Consider the following 18,920-nt stretch of genomic DNA (forward strand, 5'->3'; position numbering starts at 1 on the left):
CAAGCAATTCTCCTGTCTCAGCCTCCCAAGTAGCTGGGATTACAGGCATACGCCACCATGCCCAGCTAATTTTTGTATTTTTAGTAGAGACAAGGTTTTGCCACATTGGCCAAGGCTGGTCTCGAACTCCTGACCTCAGGTGATCCACTCGCCTCGGCCTCCCAAAGTGCCAGGATTACAGGCATGAGCCACTGCACCAGCCAATAACTATTTTCAGTTTATGATGACAGCAAATCTTTGTCAACAGAATTTTCTTATTAATGACCAGAGTGACACTTGCTTCTTGAGAATGCCTGTTCATGAAAGTGGTTGCTCACTTTCTTTTACCTCCTTATTATCAGGTAAACTAAAGAAGTAGTCTTGTCCTAATAACTGTTGGCTGATATTTGCTCATGTCAGTCCTGGTGGTCCATGCCAGGTTTAGATAGCTTTTAAGGCTAAGGTCAGCTGTCAGAAATCATTAGGGTTTGTCATATCAGAAAAGCATTATGAGTAATACATGTATAAATAAGATATGTTTGTTTGGCAATCAAGGCATCTGACTTTTGGCCGATACTTTTCTTATTATTTATCGACATAAAATCTGTAACATAAAACTCATGATTTTAATTACAGTCATCCTTAGTATACTGAGGATTGGTTCCAGGATCCACACTCTCTACCCTAATATACCAAAATCTGTGCATACTCATGTCAACTTAGCAGAGCCCATGTATACAAAAATTCTACCATCCATATATGCAGGTTTCACATCCCATAAATAACTGTATTTTTGATCCACATTTGGTTGAAAAATATCCATGAATAAGTGGACCCGTGCATTACAAATCTGTGTTGTTTAAGAAGCAACTAGTTTTTGTTGTTGTTGTTTTGAGACAGAGTCTGTCTGTCGCCCAGACTGGAGTGCACTAGTGGCGCAGTCTCGGCTAACTACAACCTCTGCCTCCCAGGTTCAAGCGATTTTCCTGCCTCAGCCTCCCGAGTAGCCGGGATTACAGGTGCCCGCCACTGCGGTTGGCTAATTTTTGTGTATTTTTAGTAAGACTAGATTTCACCATGTTGGCCAGGCTGGTTTTGAACTCCTGACCTCAAATGATTCACCCACCTCGGCCTCCCAAAGTGCTAGGATTACATATGTGAGCCACCATGCCCGGCCAGCAACTATATTTTTAAATATATAATCCAGTGGCTTTTAGTACATACATAATATTGTACAAACATCACCTAATTTCAGACTATTTTAATCACCTCATATCCATTAATCAGTCATTCACCATGCCCTTCTCCCCCTAGACCCTGGCAACCACTCATCTGCTGCATTAGCCTATTCTGGACCTTCATATAAATGAAATAATATAATATGTTGCCTTTTGTGATTGGCTTCTTTAATGTTTTCAGGATTCATCCATGTTGTATTATGAATCATCACTTCTTTCCATTGCTGAATAATGGTTCCATTATATGGACATTTCCATTTTTTTTTCGAATTGTGTTATGAACATATGAACATTTGTGTACAAATTTTTCATTGAACACCTGTTTTTAATTCTCTTATGAATATATACATATACATACACCTCAAAGAATTGCTGGGTCATGTGGTAATGCTATGTTTAACTGTTTGAGGAACTATCAAATACATGAATTATTTTTAGACCACAGGTCTACTTCTGTGAAATATAGAGATTTACTCATTTAAAAAATAATCATTGAACACTTTCTACAGGCAGACAGTGTACTGGGCACCCAGGGATCTTTTCATGGGGTTAGGAGGAGAAAGATAGCTAACTGTCTAATTAAAATTATGATAAATTCTATAAAGGAGATGTTTAAGGTACCATGAGAACTGAGAGGGGATCTATATCTAAACGAGTGTGGAATCTCAGGAAAGACTTTCTTGAGTAAGTTACCACTATATTGTAACTGAGTGAAGTAATAGAGTAATAGCGTTTAATATTTTTTGAGTGCTTACTGTCTGCCAGGCACTGTTCTAGTCTTACAACCATATTTCTGAGATCTATTTTACAGATTAGTAACCTGAGGAATGGAGAGTTCAAAGAATTTACCTTCAATTCATAGCTAGTGAGTTGTGAGGCCGGCATTCAAAGCTAGACTGTCCCACTTCAGAGCTCCATTATAATATTCTTGTCTTTCCAGGGGAGGCAGCTTTATGCAAAGCCTCTGAGGAAGGGTAGTGCTTACTGTTTTGAAGGAAATACAAGAATACGAATATAATAGGAGTGCACTGAAAGTGGCACACAAAAAGGTAGGATCTTGTGGAAGGAGAGAGGCCTATGAAGCTCAAGTGTGAAATGAGTCCAGATTGTCTGGTTCATTTCAAAGATGTTAATGGGGTTGGTCTACATGCATGTTCTTCCTGTCTTTCTCAATGGGAATTCTTCTTTTTCTTGTAATACACTGAGAGGAATGTTTACTATAGAACTAAGGAAACTTAAGCTTCAAGTTCCTCACTTACGTGGACTCCTGTGAGTTCTGGAAATTCTTGTGAATTATAGAGTGTTCAGAAGAGGCCAGGATGCAATTAGTAAGCATTTCTGGTTAATTTCCAAGAGCTCTCAGAATAAGGCTCCTGAAGTTATATCAGCTTTATGTATCACAAAACCTGGATCCATTTCTTAACATTTCTGTCAGCAATATCTGTCTCATTTCACATACTGATTTGGGTGGGGCACCTCAAGGAAGGTGGCTGAGAATTGCTGTCTTAAGACATGATATCAGAGTCAAAAGACCCTGAAATGGGCCTAAACTTGGCATTAGTTGGTAAGTCATTAGGCTATACTAAAAACTGGGTAAAAGTTGAATATTTAAAATACAAGAAACATGGAAAAAATGTCTATGAAAATAAAACTATACAAACTTTGAAATTATTGTTTTGATCAGTACAATTACATCTGTTGACAGCCTATATGGATTTCAGTATTTTCAGCTTAGGGCATAAACATGTTGTAGCCATAGCATAAACAGCTTTTGGAACTACATTTTATAAATGTGTGGAAAATACTCTTGGCTGGAAACTTTCTCATCTATTTTTATTCTTGGTTTCAGGCGCCTGATCACAGATTCAAAAGTTAAATTAAAGTATCAGCATTTAATAACAAATAGCTTTGTAGAGGTAAGTGATTTGTTTTCCTTCTTGTAAGAAGGAATTCTGTTTATTAATAGAAATACTGTTTTTAAAAATTATGGTCTATTAACAGTAAACAAATCTTTATTGCATTTATGAAGGATACCAAAATACCTTTACTCTCAAAAGAGTATGACAGGCCGGGTGCGGTGGCTCACGCCTGTAATCCCAGCACTATGGGAGGCCAGGGCGGGCCGATCACCTGAGGTCAGGAGTTTGAGACCAGCCTGGCCAACATGGCGAAACCCCATCTCTACTGAAAATAGAAAAATTAGCCGGGCGCAGTGGCATGAGCCTGTAATCCCAGCTACTTGGGAGGCTGAGGCAGGAGAATTGCTTGAACCCAGGAGGTGGAGGTTGCAATCAGCTGAGATGGCACCACTGCACTCCAGCCTGGGTGACAGTGAGACTCTCTCTTAATAAAAACATAAATGAGTATGACAAACTAGTAAGTAGATCTCTCCATAGACTTGAGCTTGGATAATAAAATTATTTTTACTGTGTTCTTCCTTTATTTTTCTTTATCCCTGGCAGAGAATTGTAGTAGATTACTAATCATGTCATGTTTAATCATGTTTGAGATTCTAACCCTGCTATTTCTCTGCTCGTTTTAGGTTTCATTACCAGTAAATCTTGTTAATAAAGAATACCGTACTTTACTGGACCATGCCTTTGCCCATTTGTTCTATGATTCCTTTTGTGCTACTGTGGCAGAGTTTCATAGTTGCTACAGAGACTGTTCTGGCCTGCAAAACCAAAATTCTTTACCCTTTTGGCTCTTTACAGAGGAGTTTGCCAGCCCCTGTATGAAAATATCAGTGTAACTTGGTATTTTAATTTTAGAAAGTAATTATTTCCATTAGAGATTAAACCTGGAAATAGCCTATTTTAGAAATAGTATATTATTTGAAATGGTCAATAGACTTCTGAATTCTGGTGCAGAGTGTTTTATTTCATAATAAAAATACTATAAAAATTATATTTCCTTTTCAGGAACTAAAGTGCACTCTTTGCCTGTGGCTTAGGAACTGGCTTTTTTTTTTTTTTCTTACAAGAGCTCTTTATGGGAGAAGTTGTATGTGTATCCTTTAGCTTAGCTTGAACTATTCTGTCGCATCCAAACACTTTCCTTGATAAAGAGTATATCTGGTTTTCTTGTGTCTTTTGAAAATTGTCTTGAAATAGAACCATAAGTAAATTAGTGCTATTTAATGATCACATATTTAAAGTTATTCAGTGGGATTTTGAAGATAGAACAAGAGATAGTTCATAAATTTTATAAAACCAGGTCTTCAAGGATCAGTCATCTTAAAAAAAAAAAAAAAAAAAAGTACATCTCAAAATGTTACTGTAGAAGACCACAGCAAGTTTTCATTAGCTTGTATCATCCTCCCCCATTTGCCCCTTGTACCAGAGAAGCAATATAAATAATTGCCTGATGTGCTAGGAAATCTTGCATTGTGACCTAATTTAATTTGCTGCCTTTTTTTGAGGCAGGGCTCATTCTGTCACCCAGGCTGGAGTGCAGTGGATGATCACAGCTCTCTAGCCTCCACCTCTTGGGTTCAAGTGATCCTCTTGCCTCAGCCTCCTGTGTAGTTGGGACTATAGGCACATACCATTATGCCTGGCTAAATTCTTTTTTTTTTTTTTTTTTTTTAAAGTAGAGGCAACGTCTTGCTATGTTGCCCAGGCTGGTCTTAAGCGGTTGACCTCAAACAGTCCTCCCGCCTTGGCCTCCCAAAGTTTTGGGATTATAGGTGTGAGCCACTGTGCCTGGCCACCTGTCATTTTTTATTTTCTAACTTGTATTTCAGTGCAATCGACTGTTAAAGTGGTGTCCTGCCCCAGATTGCCACCATGTTGTTAAAGTCCAATATCCTGATGCTAAACCTGTTCGCTGCAAATGTGGGCGCCAATTTTGGTAAGCAAGTGATTTCCTAAATTGAAATAGTGCACAAAGCATTTCTATTTCTTCTGTTTATTCTTGGTATTAAAATAGCAGAAAAAAAAGTGTTTACCTTAGGCAGGGAGATGTTTGATACCAGTTTAAAAATAGTGTGTATCTTTTTGAGAATTGGATGAAAAGGTCACATCTTAAATAATTTTTTCTCTTTCCTTGATATTCTAACTTTTGGGTGTACATAGAAATATGTGTGTGTGTGTATATATTTTTTGTTTTTGTTTTTGAGACAGAGTCTCGCTCTGTCACCAGGTTGGAGTGCAGTGGCACGATCTCAGTTCACTGCAACCTCTACCTCCCAGGTTCAAGCGATTCTCCTGGCTCAGCCTCCTTAGTAGCTGGGACTACAGGTGTGTGCCACCACACCCAGCTGATTTTTGTATTTTTAGTAGAGACAGGGTTTCACCGTGTTGGCCAGGATGGTCTCGATCTCTTGACCTTGTGATCTGCCCACCTCAGTCTCCCAAAGTCCTGCAATTACAGGTGTGAGCCATCATGCCTGGCCTGGATATATTTTTTTATGGAGAAAATATACAGCTCTAATCATATCTTCCTTTATGCTCCCCTGTAACTTAATGGGAGCTAACTTATAGATCTGGGACTGTAACTTTTTCTTTACTCTGCCAAATTTTTTGCCAAATTTTAACCTTACTTATGCAAAGGAAGTGTGCAGGTAAATTCAGCTGATGGTCTCCTTTTTAACTAAGAGTTTTCATATGGCTCCTCTTGCCCAGCTTTCTTGGTAACTTGGGCTTTTGGAGTTCTATAGTATACTCTTTAGTCTTTGAATTCTAGATTCGAACTACCAGGAAGTTTCCAGTGCCACATATTAGAGGGTGTCTTAATCAGTTCAGGCTTCTTTACAGGTGTTCTCATTTTTTCCAAAATGAATAGGCTGAAATTTTTTCACATTTTTAACTTCTTATTTCCTTTTGATTAACAGTTCATCTCTAGGTCACTCATCTCTTCTTGCATTTTACTATAAACATTCAAGAGAAGCTAAGCTACACCTTCAACACTTTGCTTAGTAATTTCCTCAACCAGATATTCGGTTTCATTTCTCTACCTTCCACAAAACACAATTCAGCCAACTTCTTTGCCACTTTATATCAAGGATGGCCTTTCCTCCAGTTTCTAACAGCATGTGCCTCATTTTCATCTGAGATCTCATCATAATGGCCTTTGCTGTTCATATTTCTAACAACATTCTGTTTGTGGCCATTTATTTAGGTTTTCTCTATGATTGAGGCATTCTCCACACTTTGTCTTTCTGAATCTTCACCAGAATTACCCTAACCTGTTCAGTTCATTTCCAGTGATCTAGACTTTTTCTAGCTTACACTTCCAAACTCTTATAGCCTCTACCATTACCTAGTTTCAAATCAGCTTTCACATTTTTGATTTTGTTACAACAGCACCCTCACTTCTTGGTACCATTTTCTGTCTTAATGTTCAGGCTGTTATAACAAAATACCATAAACTGGGTGGGTCCTAAACAACAGAAATTTATTTCTTAGACTTCTTAAGGGTGAGAAGTCCAAGATCAAGGTGCCAACAGATTTATTGTCTAGTGATGGCCTGCTTTCTGGTTCATCGATGGTGCCTACTTGCTGGGTCCTCATGTTGTAGAAAGGACAAGGCAGCTCTTTTTTTTTTTTTTTTTTTAAAGGATGCCAATTCCATTCACCTCCTAAAGTCTCCACGTCCTAATACTGTCACATTGATTATTAGGTTTTAACATATGCATTTTAGGGGGACACAAACATATCCTGCTAGAAGTTAAGATGATTTTCTGCTCCTTTGAGTCTTGAGGAGTAAGAAGCCATCACCCAGGCTGGAGTGCAGTGGCATGATCTCAGCTCACTGTAACCTTTGCCTCACAGGTTCAAGCAATTCTTATGCCTCCGAGTAGCTGGGATTACAGGCATGGACAACCATGCTTGGCTGTTTTTTTTTTTTAAATTTAATTAATTAATTAATTAATTAATTTGAAGTAGAAACAGGGTTTTACCATGTTGGCCAGACTGGTCTTGAACTCCTGGCCTCAAGTGATCCACCTGCCTTGGCCCTGCCTAAGTGCTAAGATTACAGGCATGAAGCACCATGCTCAGCCAGATTTTTTGGGGGTAAGGGTTTGGGGGAGATATTTTATTTGTATTTCATACCATTCTTTTTTTCCTCCAAACACCTATAGAATTACAGTTAACACATCATTAATAATTTATTAACTGTTTCCAAAAAGAGCAGGTAAGCTCACACAGATTAAATGTGTAAAACACATACTGTTTTGATAAAGATTAAATATGCATTGTTGTTTAAGAGTTTACCCTGTAGAGAAAAGGTGGATAACACCTACTTTCCAGTGTATTTTTAGTGTGACACATTTCAAACATAAAAGTATAGGGAATACAACAATGAATACCTATGTAGCTACGATCCAGCTAAATCAAAGTTAGTATTTTGGTTTTTTTCTTTTCATTAAGAGATAAAACATGACACATATATTTCTAGCTCCTTGGTTCCCTGCTCTATCACATTTCTCATCTTTCTTTTCAGAAATAATCATTATCCTCACCTGATTTAAATCAATAATAGTTAGTTCGTCTCTTTAGCAAAGAATTTTTTGCCATTTCTAAATTATTTAATTAGCTAATCTGCCATTTTATGATTTTTTTCTTAAGCATCTGTGTTTATTCACTAATTATACTTTTTACAAATGTACATGCCATGAACCTAGAAGAACAAAAGTGAATTACTGATTAATATATGTTTAGTAAGTATTTAGTCTTTTTGTTTTATACCTTGCCCGGTACCATTTCCCTCTACAGGGCTGAGGTTCATTTGTTTAAGTAATGCAAAGATGTGACCTATTTGCTTCCCATATATTGTTTACTGTGTATTAGTGCTGTTATATAAGTAACCTACAACGTCAGCCTTTTATTCTTCATTTAGGATGTTAAGTAAAAGATTAAAAATGCACTGGTGAAGCATGGGTTGAAACTTCTCAATATGATCTGAGGCACCTTAGCAACAACTATTAAGAAATTGTCACCAAAGCATGTATTCATGCTTACAGTCATTCATCATTTCACACATACTGAGTACCCGTACTATGTGCTAGTTCTAATACTGAATTCTAGGTAATTAACTGTAAAGCAGACATGGATTTTCTCCTTGTATTTGCCAGTCACTAGAAACTAGTCACAATACTGTGGAACTATAAGGCATGAAATGATGGGCTTATTTACTTACTTACAGTAGGTAGGTTTTAATTCTATTAACTCTTTGTGTCACTTAACAGCTTTAACTGTGGAGAGAATTGGCATGATCCTGTTAAATGTAAGGTGAGTTTGTCTGACATTTCCATTTTTAAACAATCTAATGGCACACTTCTAAGACTTAGTGACTGAAAATCACAGCTGATGATTTTGTTATCTGTCTATTGGTAGATTTTATTTTACCCTTTTAATTTCAGATGATCATTACATATATTCAGAGGTAATTCCTTAGGATAAGTCAAGTCAGCTCCTGATTATTATTAGGATAACCGTGGCTAAGGCACCTCTTTGTAAGGCTTTGTAAGGGCTTCTCTTCAAGCTGTAGGTTCCCCACTCAGCTTCTGCCAAAGAAAATGTTGCTTTGGTTGATTTTCTATCTACTGGACATTACAGCTATGGGATTTCCCTGGCCTTAGAGGAAGTGGGCCTGGTGATAATCTTATTCATTGGCTTTTATGTTTAAGCTTGATTATAGTTAAGTGCTAAAGTAAGTTGCTATTTTTTAAAGTCTTTTGTTGTATCCTAACAGTGGTTAAAGAAATGGATTAAAAAGTGTGATGATGACAGTGAAACCTCCAATTGGATTGCAGCCAACACAAAGGTTGGTGTTTTCCTTCAGTAACTCTTGGTAATGAAAATGATAAGAATTGGTGCTTTGGCATTAGCAAAAGCAGTAGGTTGACCTACTTCTAGTCTTTGTTTCATCTTTTTCTCCATTGACTTTTTTTTTTTGAGAATGCTTGGCTGTTATTTTTCTTTTCTTGTTTATTTTAGAGTATTGAGTGCTGTACTACAGTATGCATAGTTCTCTGCCTTAGGTTGCTTCTACTGGAAAAATGATAATTTTTCAAGTGTGGGATTTGTGCTTGGTTGCCTTTTAGTATACAGATGTATTGGAGTTTACCTAGCTTGGTTCTATTAGGGTAATTTACCTTTTTGTTTCTAATTATTTGCTTTGAAGTATATTGCTCTTGATACTAGTTTCAAAATTCAGTCTCTTTATGACCACAAACCACTTTCTTAACCCCAGACGAATGCCTTACAAGTGTTTTAATCTTAAATACCCTTCTCCTTGATCACTAATATAATAAGTAAGCATTTGCATGCCAACCGTGTACCCAGCTAGTCTTTTAATACAAAGTTGCATAAATATCCATCCTTGGGTAATGAATGGTAGGATGGTTCATAGGTTATTCATTTTAGTATTATTTTTCACAATGTGAAGATGATGCTTTAAAGAATGCTGAATTGTTTGACCCATAGTATATAAAGTTATCTTTGCACTGTTCCCTCCCTCACTCATCACAGGACAATGAGAGTAAGAAATGTGTAAATGATGAAGGCTGACACAGTTGTCTGTATAAGTATACATCTTGCATACTTACAGATAAAACATGAATATACATTTCTATCTCCCAGAAAGTAGTGAAACAGTAAATTTTTTGTGCCCTCCAAAACTATCACGATAAGCACAGCTCATGTGAATCAAAGAATACCTTATTGTAAATGTACCGTAATGTCAGAAAGTGGTTGCTTCTTCTGTTATTTTTTTAAAAATTCCTAGCCAAGCATTCTTTTTTGAAAATTGAAGATTTCCCCACAAGAAATGTTCATCAAAGTCCCAGAATCCTTTAATATGCTCTGAAAAACTAGTATTCAGAATAAGGCAATTATATTTTCACTACATGGTTTAATTAAGTGATAGCCTTTTTTCTGCATCGTTAGAAATTCCTACTCTTAAGCCCCAAAGATGTTTAAAATAGAGAGTCCAGGCTTGAATATGTTTGGCTTGGTTTCGATTGTAGATTACCAAGGAAGAATGGCAATTTGTAAAGCAAATTTAGCTACTCAGTACTTTTGAGAGAAAACTAAAGAGAAAGGTTTTAGAAGCTTTTATGATTATTAGCTCTCTAAACAGATTTGCATATTGTCAGTGATATCCTAATATTTTGAAGGTTTAATACTATTTGGTTAATTATAACCAAGAAATGTAGAATGAAACATATTTTATGCATAAAATGTACTTGTTTGGAAAAATGTTAAATTTCTTATGTGGGTGATTTCAAAAATTTGATTTGAAATATATAATTAAAAAATTGTGGCCAGGCACAGTGGCTCACCCCTTTAATCCTAGCACTTTAGGAGGCCAAGGTAGGCAGATCACGAGGTCAGGAGTTCAAGGCGAGCCTGGCCAGTATGGTGAAACCCCATCTCTACTAAAAAATACAAAAATTAGCTGGGTATGGTGGTGCACACCTGTAATCCTAGCTACTCAAGAGGCTGAAGCAGGAGAATTCACTTGAACCCTGGAGGCGGAAGTTTCAGTAAGCCGAGATTGTGCCACTGCACTCCAGCCTGGGTCACAGAGAGAGACTCCGTCTGAAAAAAAAAAAAAATTGCTATATTGGCCTATTTTAAATGGTTATCATTGATGAGCAGCATAGTCAGTTTCAAAAAGAAGGCCAAATTGTGCAAATATTAATATAGTGGGTGATGTTCCCTCCTTGTGGGAGTTACAAACCTCAATCTCAAATGCAGAAACAAAAAAATCATAGGCCTACAGGGCAGTAACTTTGGCTTACTAGCAACCAAGAATATGATATGAGGCTAGGCACGGTGGCTCACACCTGTAATCCTACACTTTGGGAGGCTGAGGTGGGCAGATTGCTTGAGCCTGAGAGTTTGAGACCAACCTGGGCAACATGGTGAAACCCCATCTCAACAGGAAATACAGAAATTAGCCAAATGTGGTGGCGTGTGCCTGTAGTCCCACTGCTTGGGAGACTGAGGCAGGAGGATGACTTGAGCCCTTGGATGTCAAAGCTGCAGTGAGCTGTGATTGTGCTGCTGTACTCCAGCCTGGGTGACAGTGAGACCCTGTCTCAAAAAGAAAAAGAAAATGATTTGGACTTGGGGGAAAAAAAATCTAACATGACCCCTGTAGCATACCTGTTAAGGAGTCACAGTGAAAACAATTTAAAACATGGGAATTAGGTAGGAGAAAGTTGGAAAATCCAGTAGCCACAACATGAATATACCAGTCAAGGTCTGATTTCCTAGTTACCTGACAGAAGTCAGATTGCTTGGGTTTGGATCCTGACTCTGTGTGACCTTGGACTAATTTCTTTATGATTTCTTTCTCCCATTTATTCTTCTGACAATTGGAAATAAGAATAGCACCACTGTAGGAATTATGAGTTGATGCATATATAACACTGAGAACAGTGCATGGGATATGGGCAGTACTCAATTATTTCTAGATGACACTAGAGAGTATAGTATATTTATATGAATAGAATGTTTTTATCTCCTATAATAATATTACTATATATATATGATTAAACGTACTTAAAATGTTTTTGTCTCTCAACCCAACTTAAAAAGAAATCCTAGGAAGGCTGAGGTGAGAACATCACTTGACTCCAGAAGTTCAGTGCTTTAGTGAGCTATGATTGAGCCTCTGAATAGCCACTGCACTCCAGCCTGGGCAATGTAGTGAAACTGTCTCTAAGTTTAAAAAAAACAAGTTCTTAAATTGTTGTATATCTTAAAAACCTGTGGTAACAATGGTAGCAGCTCACCTTAAATAGTACTTAAGTGTTCAGCACTGTTCCAAGCGCTTTGTATGTGTTAATCACAATAAGTAAGATGTTTAAAAACAAACCAAATCTAGAACTGGCTTTTTCTTAATGTAAATAATGCAATCTAATGTAGCATTGACACCAACTTTATAGTTTCTCTTCATAGGAATGTCCCAAATGCCATGTCACAATTGAGAAGGATGGCGGTTGTAATCACATGGTCTGTCGTAACCAGAACTGTAAAGCAGAGTTTTGCTGGGTGTGTCTTGGCCCTTGGGAACCACATGGATCTGCCTGGTAGGTTGGGGAAATTAAGGGAAGAATGTGTTTACGTAAGTATATGCCATGTATTATCAATAATATTTCTACCTCATAGATATCACCATCTAATTTGCAAGCTAAAGCCTGGTGTGGTGGCTCATGCCTAATCCCAGCACTTTGGGAGGCCGAGGTGGGTAGATCACCTGAGGTCAGGAGTTCGAGACCAGCCTGACCAACATGGTAAAACCCCGTCTCTACTAAAAATATAAAAATTAGCCGGGTATGGTGGCACATGCCTGTAATCCCAGCTACTCAGAAGGCTCAGGCAAGAGAATTGCTTGAACTCAGGAGGCGGAGTTTGCAGTGAGCTGAGATTGAGCCACTGCACTCCAGCCTGGGCAACAGCGTGAGACCCTGTCTCAAAAATAAATAAATAAATGAATTTTTAAAATAAATAAATAAATGAATTTTAAAAATAATTTGCAAGCTAAATAAATACATGCAGTGTGTGTGATTAATGTTATAAGCATATGCAAGATGTAGAAGGATTAGTTAGGTGTATTTCATAAAGTAAGTAACAGTTGAGATGAACTTTGAGGAGGACCAAGAGTTCATGAGCTACAAAAATAGTAGGAAAAAACCTTTAGGGCAAAAGTTACAACATGAGCAAAGATAGATTATTGTGAAAATACATGGCTTTTTTTTTTTAGAGAATAACTGTATTATCAGATGTGCCTCTCTAGGCAAAAGTTAGAAACTCAGATACTGTTGGCAAAACCCAACATGCAGGTTGTTTTGCCCTGCAAGTTATTAGACAAATAGTTTGCCCCAAACTTTAAAAATTGGGAAATTGCCCAACATTTATATTTTTAGCTTTTCTTTGGAACTTAGAAACCAGTGTGTTTTTCTGTTTGGCAGCAGTCACCTAGAACTGAGTTGGAATCCTTTAAATGGAGCTTTTATTTTCCTCTTTGATGTTTTTCCCCAGACTGAAGCCTAATATCATTTGCATATATCATACAGCACCATTGTTTTTCATTTAGTACCAATACATACCTTTGTTCCATGCATATTTCTTATTAGTTTGGGAAAATGCAAGTTATACTAGGATGCTTTGAGTTTTGAGAAAAATGGGAGCTAGCACATTTACTAATACAAATGAGAATGGTTTTGAGTGTTATAATATGCAAATGGCCCACTTCACTAATTTGTGTTACCTGCCTGTCCTGTATTGGCATTTGAGTTTTTGGCTCCCTGGTAAGTTGTGGGGAATAGGAGAACAGACTTAACGTAGTTGGATATTACCACACATTTTAAAATGGGATTGACATGGTTAGAGCTGTAACTTAGATGAGAAGGCTCTATATTATGTGCTTTACATATATTATCTTATAATTTGAACTGGTTATAGAGGGTAGGTAGGAGGGAAGAGATTGCAGGTTCAGGACAAGATGAGGAGGTTCTAAACTTAAGACTGGCAAATTTTCTCTTTTAGTTTCATTGAAACTTTGATTACTTGTATTAACTAGAAGAATAATAAGAGGGATAATTCTGAGCCTGGATTAGAGTGTTCCCAGATACTAATTTCACCCTATACTTTTGTAAGCCTATATATGTTTTTGTAATAGCATCTCTAATCACAGCTCAGATTTTCAAGAGCTGTATTGAAATCTGAAAGGGGTACAATACAAATGATGGATACAGAAGAATGAAGAATAGCCTGGACCAGAGGCATCAAAAATGCTGCCTGTGTTTTGCGTTTACCCATGCTGACATTGCAAGTGAATCATGCTATTCTTTCCTATTTATATCTGAAAATGCCTCAGAATTCTCAAAATAGCATTTCAAGTAGCATTAACAGTCACCTGAGTTAGAAGTATAGATGAATCCTAAATATATGCCCGTCTGGTCTTAAAATCCTTAATAATGTTGTCAGGATAAAGCCCAGAATGAGATGAGGCTTATAAGTATATTAAAAATATATCAGCCAGGCACAGTGGCTTATGCCGGTAATCCCAGCACTTTGGGAGACTAAGGTGGATGGATCACTTGAGCTCAGGAGTTCAAGATCAGCCTGGGCAACATGATGAAACCCCATCTCTATAAAAAGTTCAAAAATTAGCCAAGCATGGTGGCTTGCACCCATAGTCCCGGCCACTCAGGAGGCTGAGGTGTGGGAGGTTGCAGTGAGCCAAGATCGTGCCACTGCACTGCAGCTTTGGTCACAGAGCAAGACCCTGTCTCAAAAAAAAAAACAAAAAATCTCTCTCTCTCCCTCTTTCTCTTTCTCTTTCTCTCTCTCGCTCTCTCTCGCTCTTGGAAAGTTTTTAAGGATCTAATAGGAAGAAGTGTTAATAGTTGACAAGTAGAGGTCAGGGGGAGCTATCTTTCGGCTGAGTTGTTGCCAGGAGATGATTATAATCTACTCAGAGGGAAAATAAACTAATAAATCTCCAGACCTAGATGAATTTTCTTTGGGTTACTTTATAAACTTAAAAATGAGCTTAATGGACCATTGTTGATTATTTCTGAGTAATTTTGGAAAATAGAGAAATACCAAAGACTAGAAACATAAAATGTAATTCCAAACCTCCAAAATGTGTGATTAATTCTACAAAGTGCATGTGAACCATGTAACTTCATTTTTATCCTCATTTGAAACCCCAGAATCGAATGATTTCACTAGGATAGTAGGTTCAGGGATTTTTTTCTAGATTTCATTAAGATATTTCAGTGTGGGCTGAGAAGTTTGGGACCTCAGCAGTGAATATAGGGGGGAATATTTGGGATTGATTGAATGACCACTTCTTGGCATACAGATAATAGATTTGTATCTTCCTTGTGGAATTTTGTGGGTTTTTTGTTGGTTTATTTTTTGTTTTTGTGTGTGTGTGTTTTTGTTTTGTTTTGTTTTGTTTTTGAGATGGAGTTTTGCTCTTGTTGCCCAGGCTGGAGTGCAATGGTGTGATCTCAGCTCACCACAACCTCCCCCTCCCAGGTTCAAACAATTCTCCTGCCTCAGCCTCCCAAGTTGCTGGAATTACAGGAATGTACCACCACACCCGGCTAATTTTGTATTTTCCGTAGAGATGATGTTTCACCATGTTGGCCAGACTGGTCTTGAACTCCTTGACCTCAGGGGATCTAACGCCTTGGCCTCCCAAAGTGCTGGGATTACAGGTGTGAGCTGCTATGCCCGGCCATTGTGGAATGCTTTAAAGCCTTGCTAAAAGGCTTTGTCATTTTTTTTTCTTTAAATAAATATATATACTGCTTTCCTCATTTTACTGATGACTTACTTGAACTAATATAAAAATCTTGGGCCTAGCACAGTGGCTCACACCTGTAATCCCAGCACTTTGGGAGGCCAAGGTGGGCGGATCACCTAAGGTCGGGAGTTTGAGACCAGCCTGACCAACATGAAGAAACCCCGTCTCTACTAAAAGTACAAAATTATTCAGGCATGGTGATGCATACCTATAATCTCAACTGTTTGGGAGGCTGAGGCAGGAGACTTGCTTGAACCTGGGAGGCAGAGGCGGCAGTGAGCGAACATCACCCCATTGCACTCAAGCCTGGGCAACAAGAGCAAAACTTTGTCTCAAAAAAAAAGAATCTTACACATTTGGAGGTACCATCAAAGAGAGATATTGAATACATATTAACTCTTAAAATCCTGAAGAACTTGACAGGCTCAAATAATAGCTCTAATTAAACTGAGTTATCTTCCTTTAGATCTAAAAAGATCACTGTAAAAATTTCTGAAGACATGCTCGCTTCGGCAGCACATATACTAAAATTGGAACGATACAGAGAAGATTAGCATGGCCCCTGCGCAAGGATGACACGCAAATTCGTGAAGCGTTCCATATTTTTAAAAGAAAAAAAAAAAATTTCTGAAGACATGACAAAGCATATGAGCAGTTTTCTCACTGGTTAAGAGCATAAGCGTCCATTGGGAGACAGGCAAAAGTTTAATTCCCAGCTCTGAAACTCTGTAGTTATGTGACCTTAAGTGTGTTACCCATCCTCTCTAAATTTTATTATTTCTCAATGAAGAAAATAATGTATATTTCATGAAGTGTTTAACAGATTAAATGTGTTAGTATAATTAAAGTCCTTAGCCAAGTGCATGGTATATAGTAAGCACTCAGGAAATAGCTGCTCCCATAATGTAGGTTCCCATCACTGAGGTAGAGTCACCACAACAGGGGAAGTGCAAGTTTAACTCATCTGTGCTCTGAGCTGACCTCTCTGGGTATGTTTTCCCCTTCCCACTATTTTGTATGTCGTGCAGTCTTAAACGACTGAAAAACTATAATAGCAAATCACATAGCACAGCATCAATTTTTTACATGGTAGGTTGTCAACTGTTGGTTCTCTGTGATTTATAAAATAGCAGATAAATTGAATAATCCTGGAAAATTAGAAATTTTGCCTATATAACAGATGGCTTAAAAGATAAGATCATCTCTTTCTCAAAAACTTGAGTTTAGAAATTCAGACAACAGTCAATAAAAATTCTGGAAGGGCAGTGTTTTCTAATAATTATAGATGAGCTGATTTGAAATGGACTGCCTCAAGAGGTTGGGAATTTCCTATCACTGGATAGAGAACTAATTTACTATTTTAGAGAGTACTCAAACACTAGATATGGGTTAGAACAGTTCCTTTCAGCCTGCTGTTTCTATCATTATAGCAGTAGAACCCTGGGTGTTTTAACATCTCAGTTTCTCTGTTATAAAAGACACTGTTGGTTTCAGGTAATCTGTAAATCCAGGTTAAAATTCTGTGATTTTTTTTTTTTTCCTTTTCATTGATTTTTTTTCTTTATGGACTCCTCTTTATTTACTTGAAGGTACAACTGTAATCGCTATAATGAGGATGATGCAAAGGCAGCAAGAGATGCACAGGAGGTAAGTATATGTATTACAGGATAATAGTTGACTAAGAATGTACATTATATATTCATTAGGGAATAATTCATTAGGGATTTTTTTTTTTTTTTTGAGACAGAGTCTTGTTCTGTCACCAGAGTGCAGTGGCACAGTATTAGCTCACTGCAATCTTTGTCTTAGCCTCCTGAGTAGCTGGGATTACAGGCATGTGCCACCACACCTGGCTAATTTTTTTTATTTTTACTAGAAACAGGGTTTCACCATGTTGGTCAGGCTGGTCTCGGAACTCCTGACCTTATGATCTGCCCGCTTCAGCCTCCCATAGTGCTGGGATTACAGGCATGAGCTAGCACGCTTGGCCCAGGGAATAATTAAGTAGAAATTTCAATTCTGAAAGATTCATGAAAGACATTCCAATAAATATTGGATATCTACTTACATTTAGAAAGGGAATCTTATTCAAAATAATAATTATCAAGAACATTCTTGGTTTTTTTGTGTGTGGTTTTTTTTTAGGTGGAATCTTGTGCTCCTGTCACATAGGCTGAAGTGCAGTGGCGTGATGTTGGCTCATTGCAGCCGCCATCTTCCAGTTTCAAGCAATTCTCTTCCCTCAGCCTCCCAGGTAGCTGGGATTATAGGCATGCACCACCACACCCGGGTAATTTTTGTATTTTTACTAGAGATGGGGTTTCGCCATGTTGGCAAAGCAGGTCGTGAACTCTTGACCTCAGGTGATCCATCCACCTCAGCCTCCCAAAGTGCTAGGATTACAGGTGTGAGCCACCATGCCCGGCCAAGAACATTCTTATTTATAGTAAGTTTATTTTAATTAATGTAGTCACATAGCACATTTCAGCTTTTGGTAGTCTTGCTTTCAAGATCCCTCCTACCCCAAGAACAGTAGCAAACCATTTGTTAAATGGCCCTGGTGCTATTTATAGGCAGTATCTTACTCATTTAAAAATTTTTAAACCTTATTGTTTAGCTGGGCATGGTGGCACATGCTTGTAATCCTAGCTACTAGGGAGGCTGAGGTGGGAGAATCAATCACTTCAACACAGGAGGTGGAGGTTGCGGTGAGCTGAGATCGCACCATTGTACTCCAGCCTGGGCAACAAGAGTAAAACTCTGTCTCAAAAAAAGAGAGAGGGAAAAAAAAAGCTTTTATTGTTCATCAAGAAGCTCTAATAATTATAGGTGAGCTGATTTGGAATGGAGTGACTCAGGAGTTGAGAAATTCCCTGTTGCTACATATGGAAATGACCCCCTGTTATAGAAGTGATCCAAACACTAGGTGTAGATTAGATTCTAAAGCACCTTTCATTTCTTTCAGCCATGTAATTCTATCAGAATTGTAGAACCCTGGAATTTAATAGTTTTTAAATTCAAATTCACCCATTCTATATTGAAATCCCCCAGTTGTCCCAGAAATACTCTTTTCAAATGGTTTTCCTAGCCAGGATACAAACTAAAACATAGTTTGCATCTGTTTCTTATTGTTTTACTTGTTAACATATCTTCAATATGTATTTCCAATAAAAATATCACATAGAAATGAATATGTATGTAACCTAGTCTGTCATATTGTTAGAAGTGAAAGTTTTGTCTCTCACTTTTTAAAAAGAGTAGGAAATTGGGCCAAGTGTGGTGGCTCAAACCTGTAATCTCAGCACTTTGGGAGGCCAAGGCAGGCAGATCACCTGAGGTCAGGAGTTCAAGACCAGTCTGGCCAACGTGGTGAAACCCTGTCTCTACTAAAAATACAAAAATTAGCCAGACCTGGTGGCATGT

At 37.8% G+C, this 18,920-nt stretch overlaps 1 protein-coding gene and 1 non-coding gene across 2 annotated transcripts in view; both read left to right on the forward strand.

The window, feature by feature from the left end:
• Positions 1-18,920, forward strand: part of ARIH1 (ariadne RBR E3 ubiquitin protein ligase 1) — a 124,740-nt gene that overhangs the window by 93,518 nt on the left and 12,302 nt on the right. The window contains exons 6-11 of the mRNA XM_064382303.1: positions 3,067-3,133; positions 4,963-5,069; positions 8,410-8,452; positions 8,916-8,987; positions 12,134-12,264; positions 17,087-17,144. Coding sequence (XP_064238373.1) covers positions 3,067-3,133; positions 4,963-5,069; positions 8,410-8,452; positions 8,916-8,987; positions 12,134-12,264; positions 17,087-17,144 — 478 coding nt within the window. The remainder of the gene's footprint in view (positions 1-3,066; positions 3,134-4,962; positions 5,070-8,409; positions 8,453-8,915; positions 8,988-12,133; positions 12,265-17,086; positions 17,145-18,920) is intronic.
• On the forward strand, positions 15,998-16,104 carry LOC135277270 (U6 spliceosomal RNA). Its single transcript, XR_010344887.1, has one exon. It is a non-coding gene; the product is annotated as a U6 spliceosomal RNA (small nuclear RNA).

Source organism: Aotus nancymaae, unplaced genomic scaffold (genome assembly GCF_030222135.1).
Source record: "Aotus nancymaae isolate 86718 unplaced genomic scaffold, 86718_ANA_hifiasm-v0.15.2.pri h1tg000003l, whole genome shotgun sequence".
NCBI lineage: Eukaryota > Metazoa > Chordata > Mammalia > Primates > Aotidae > Aotus > Aotus nancymaae.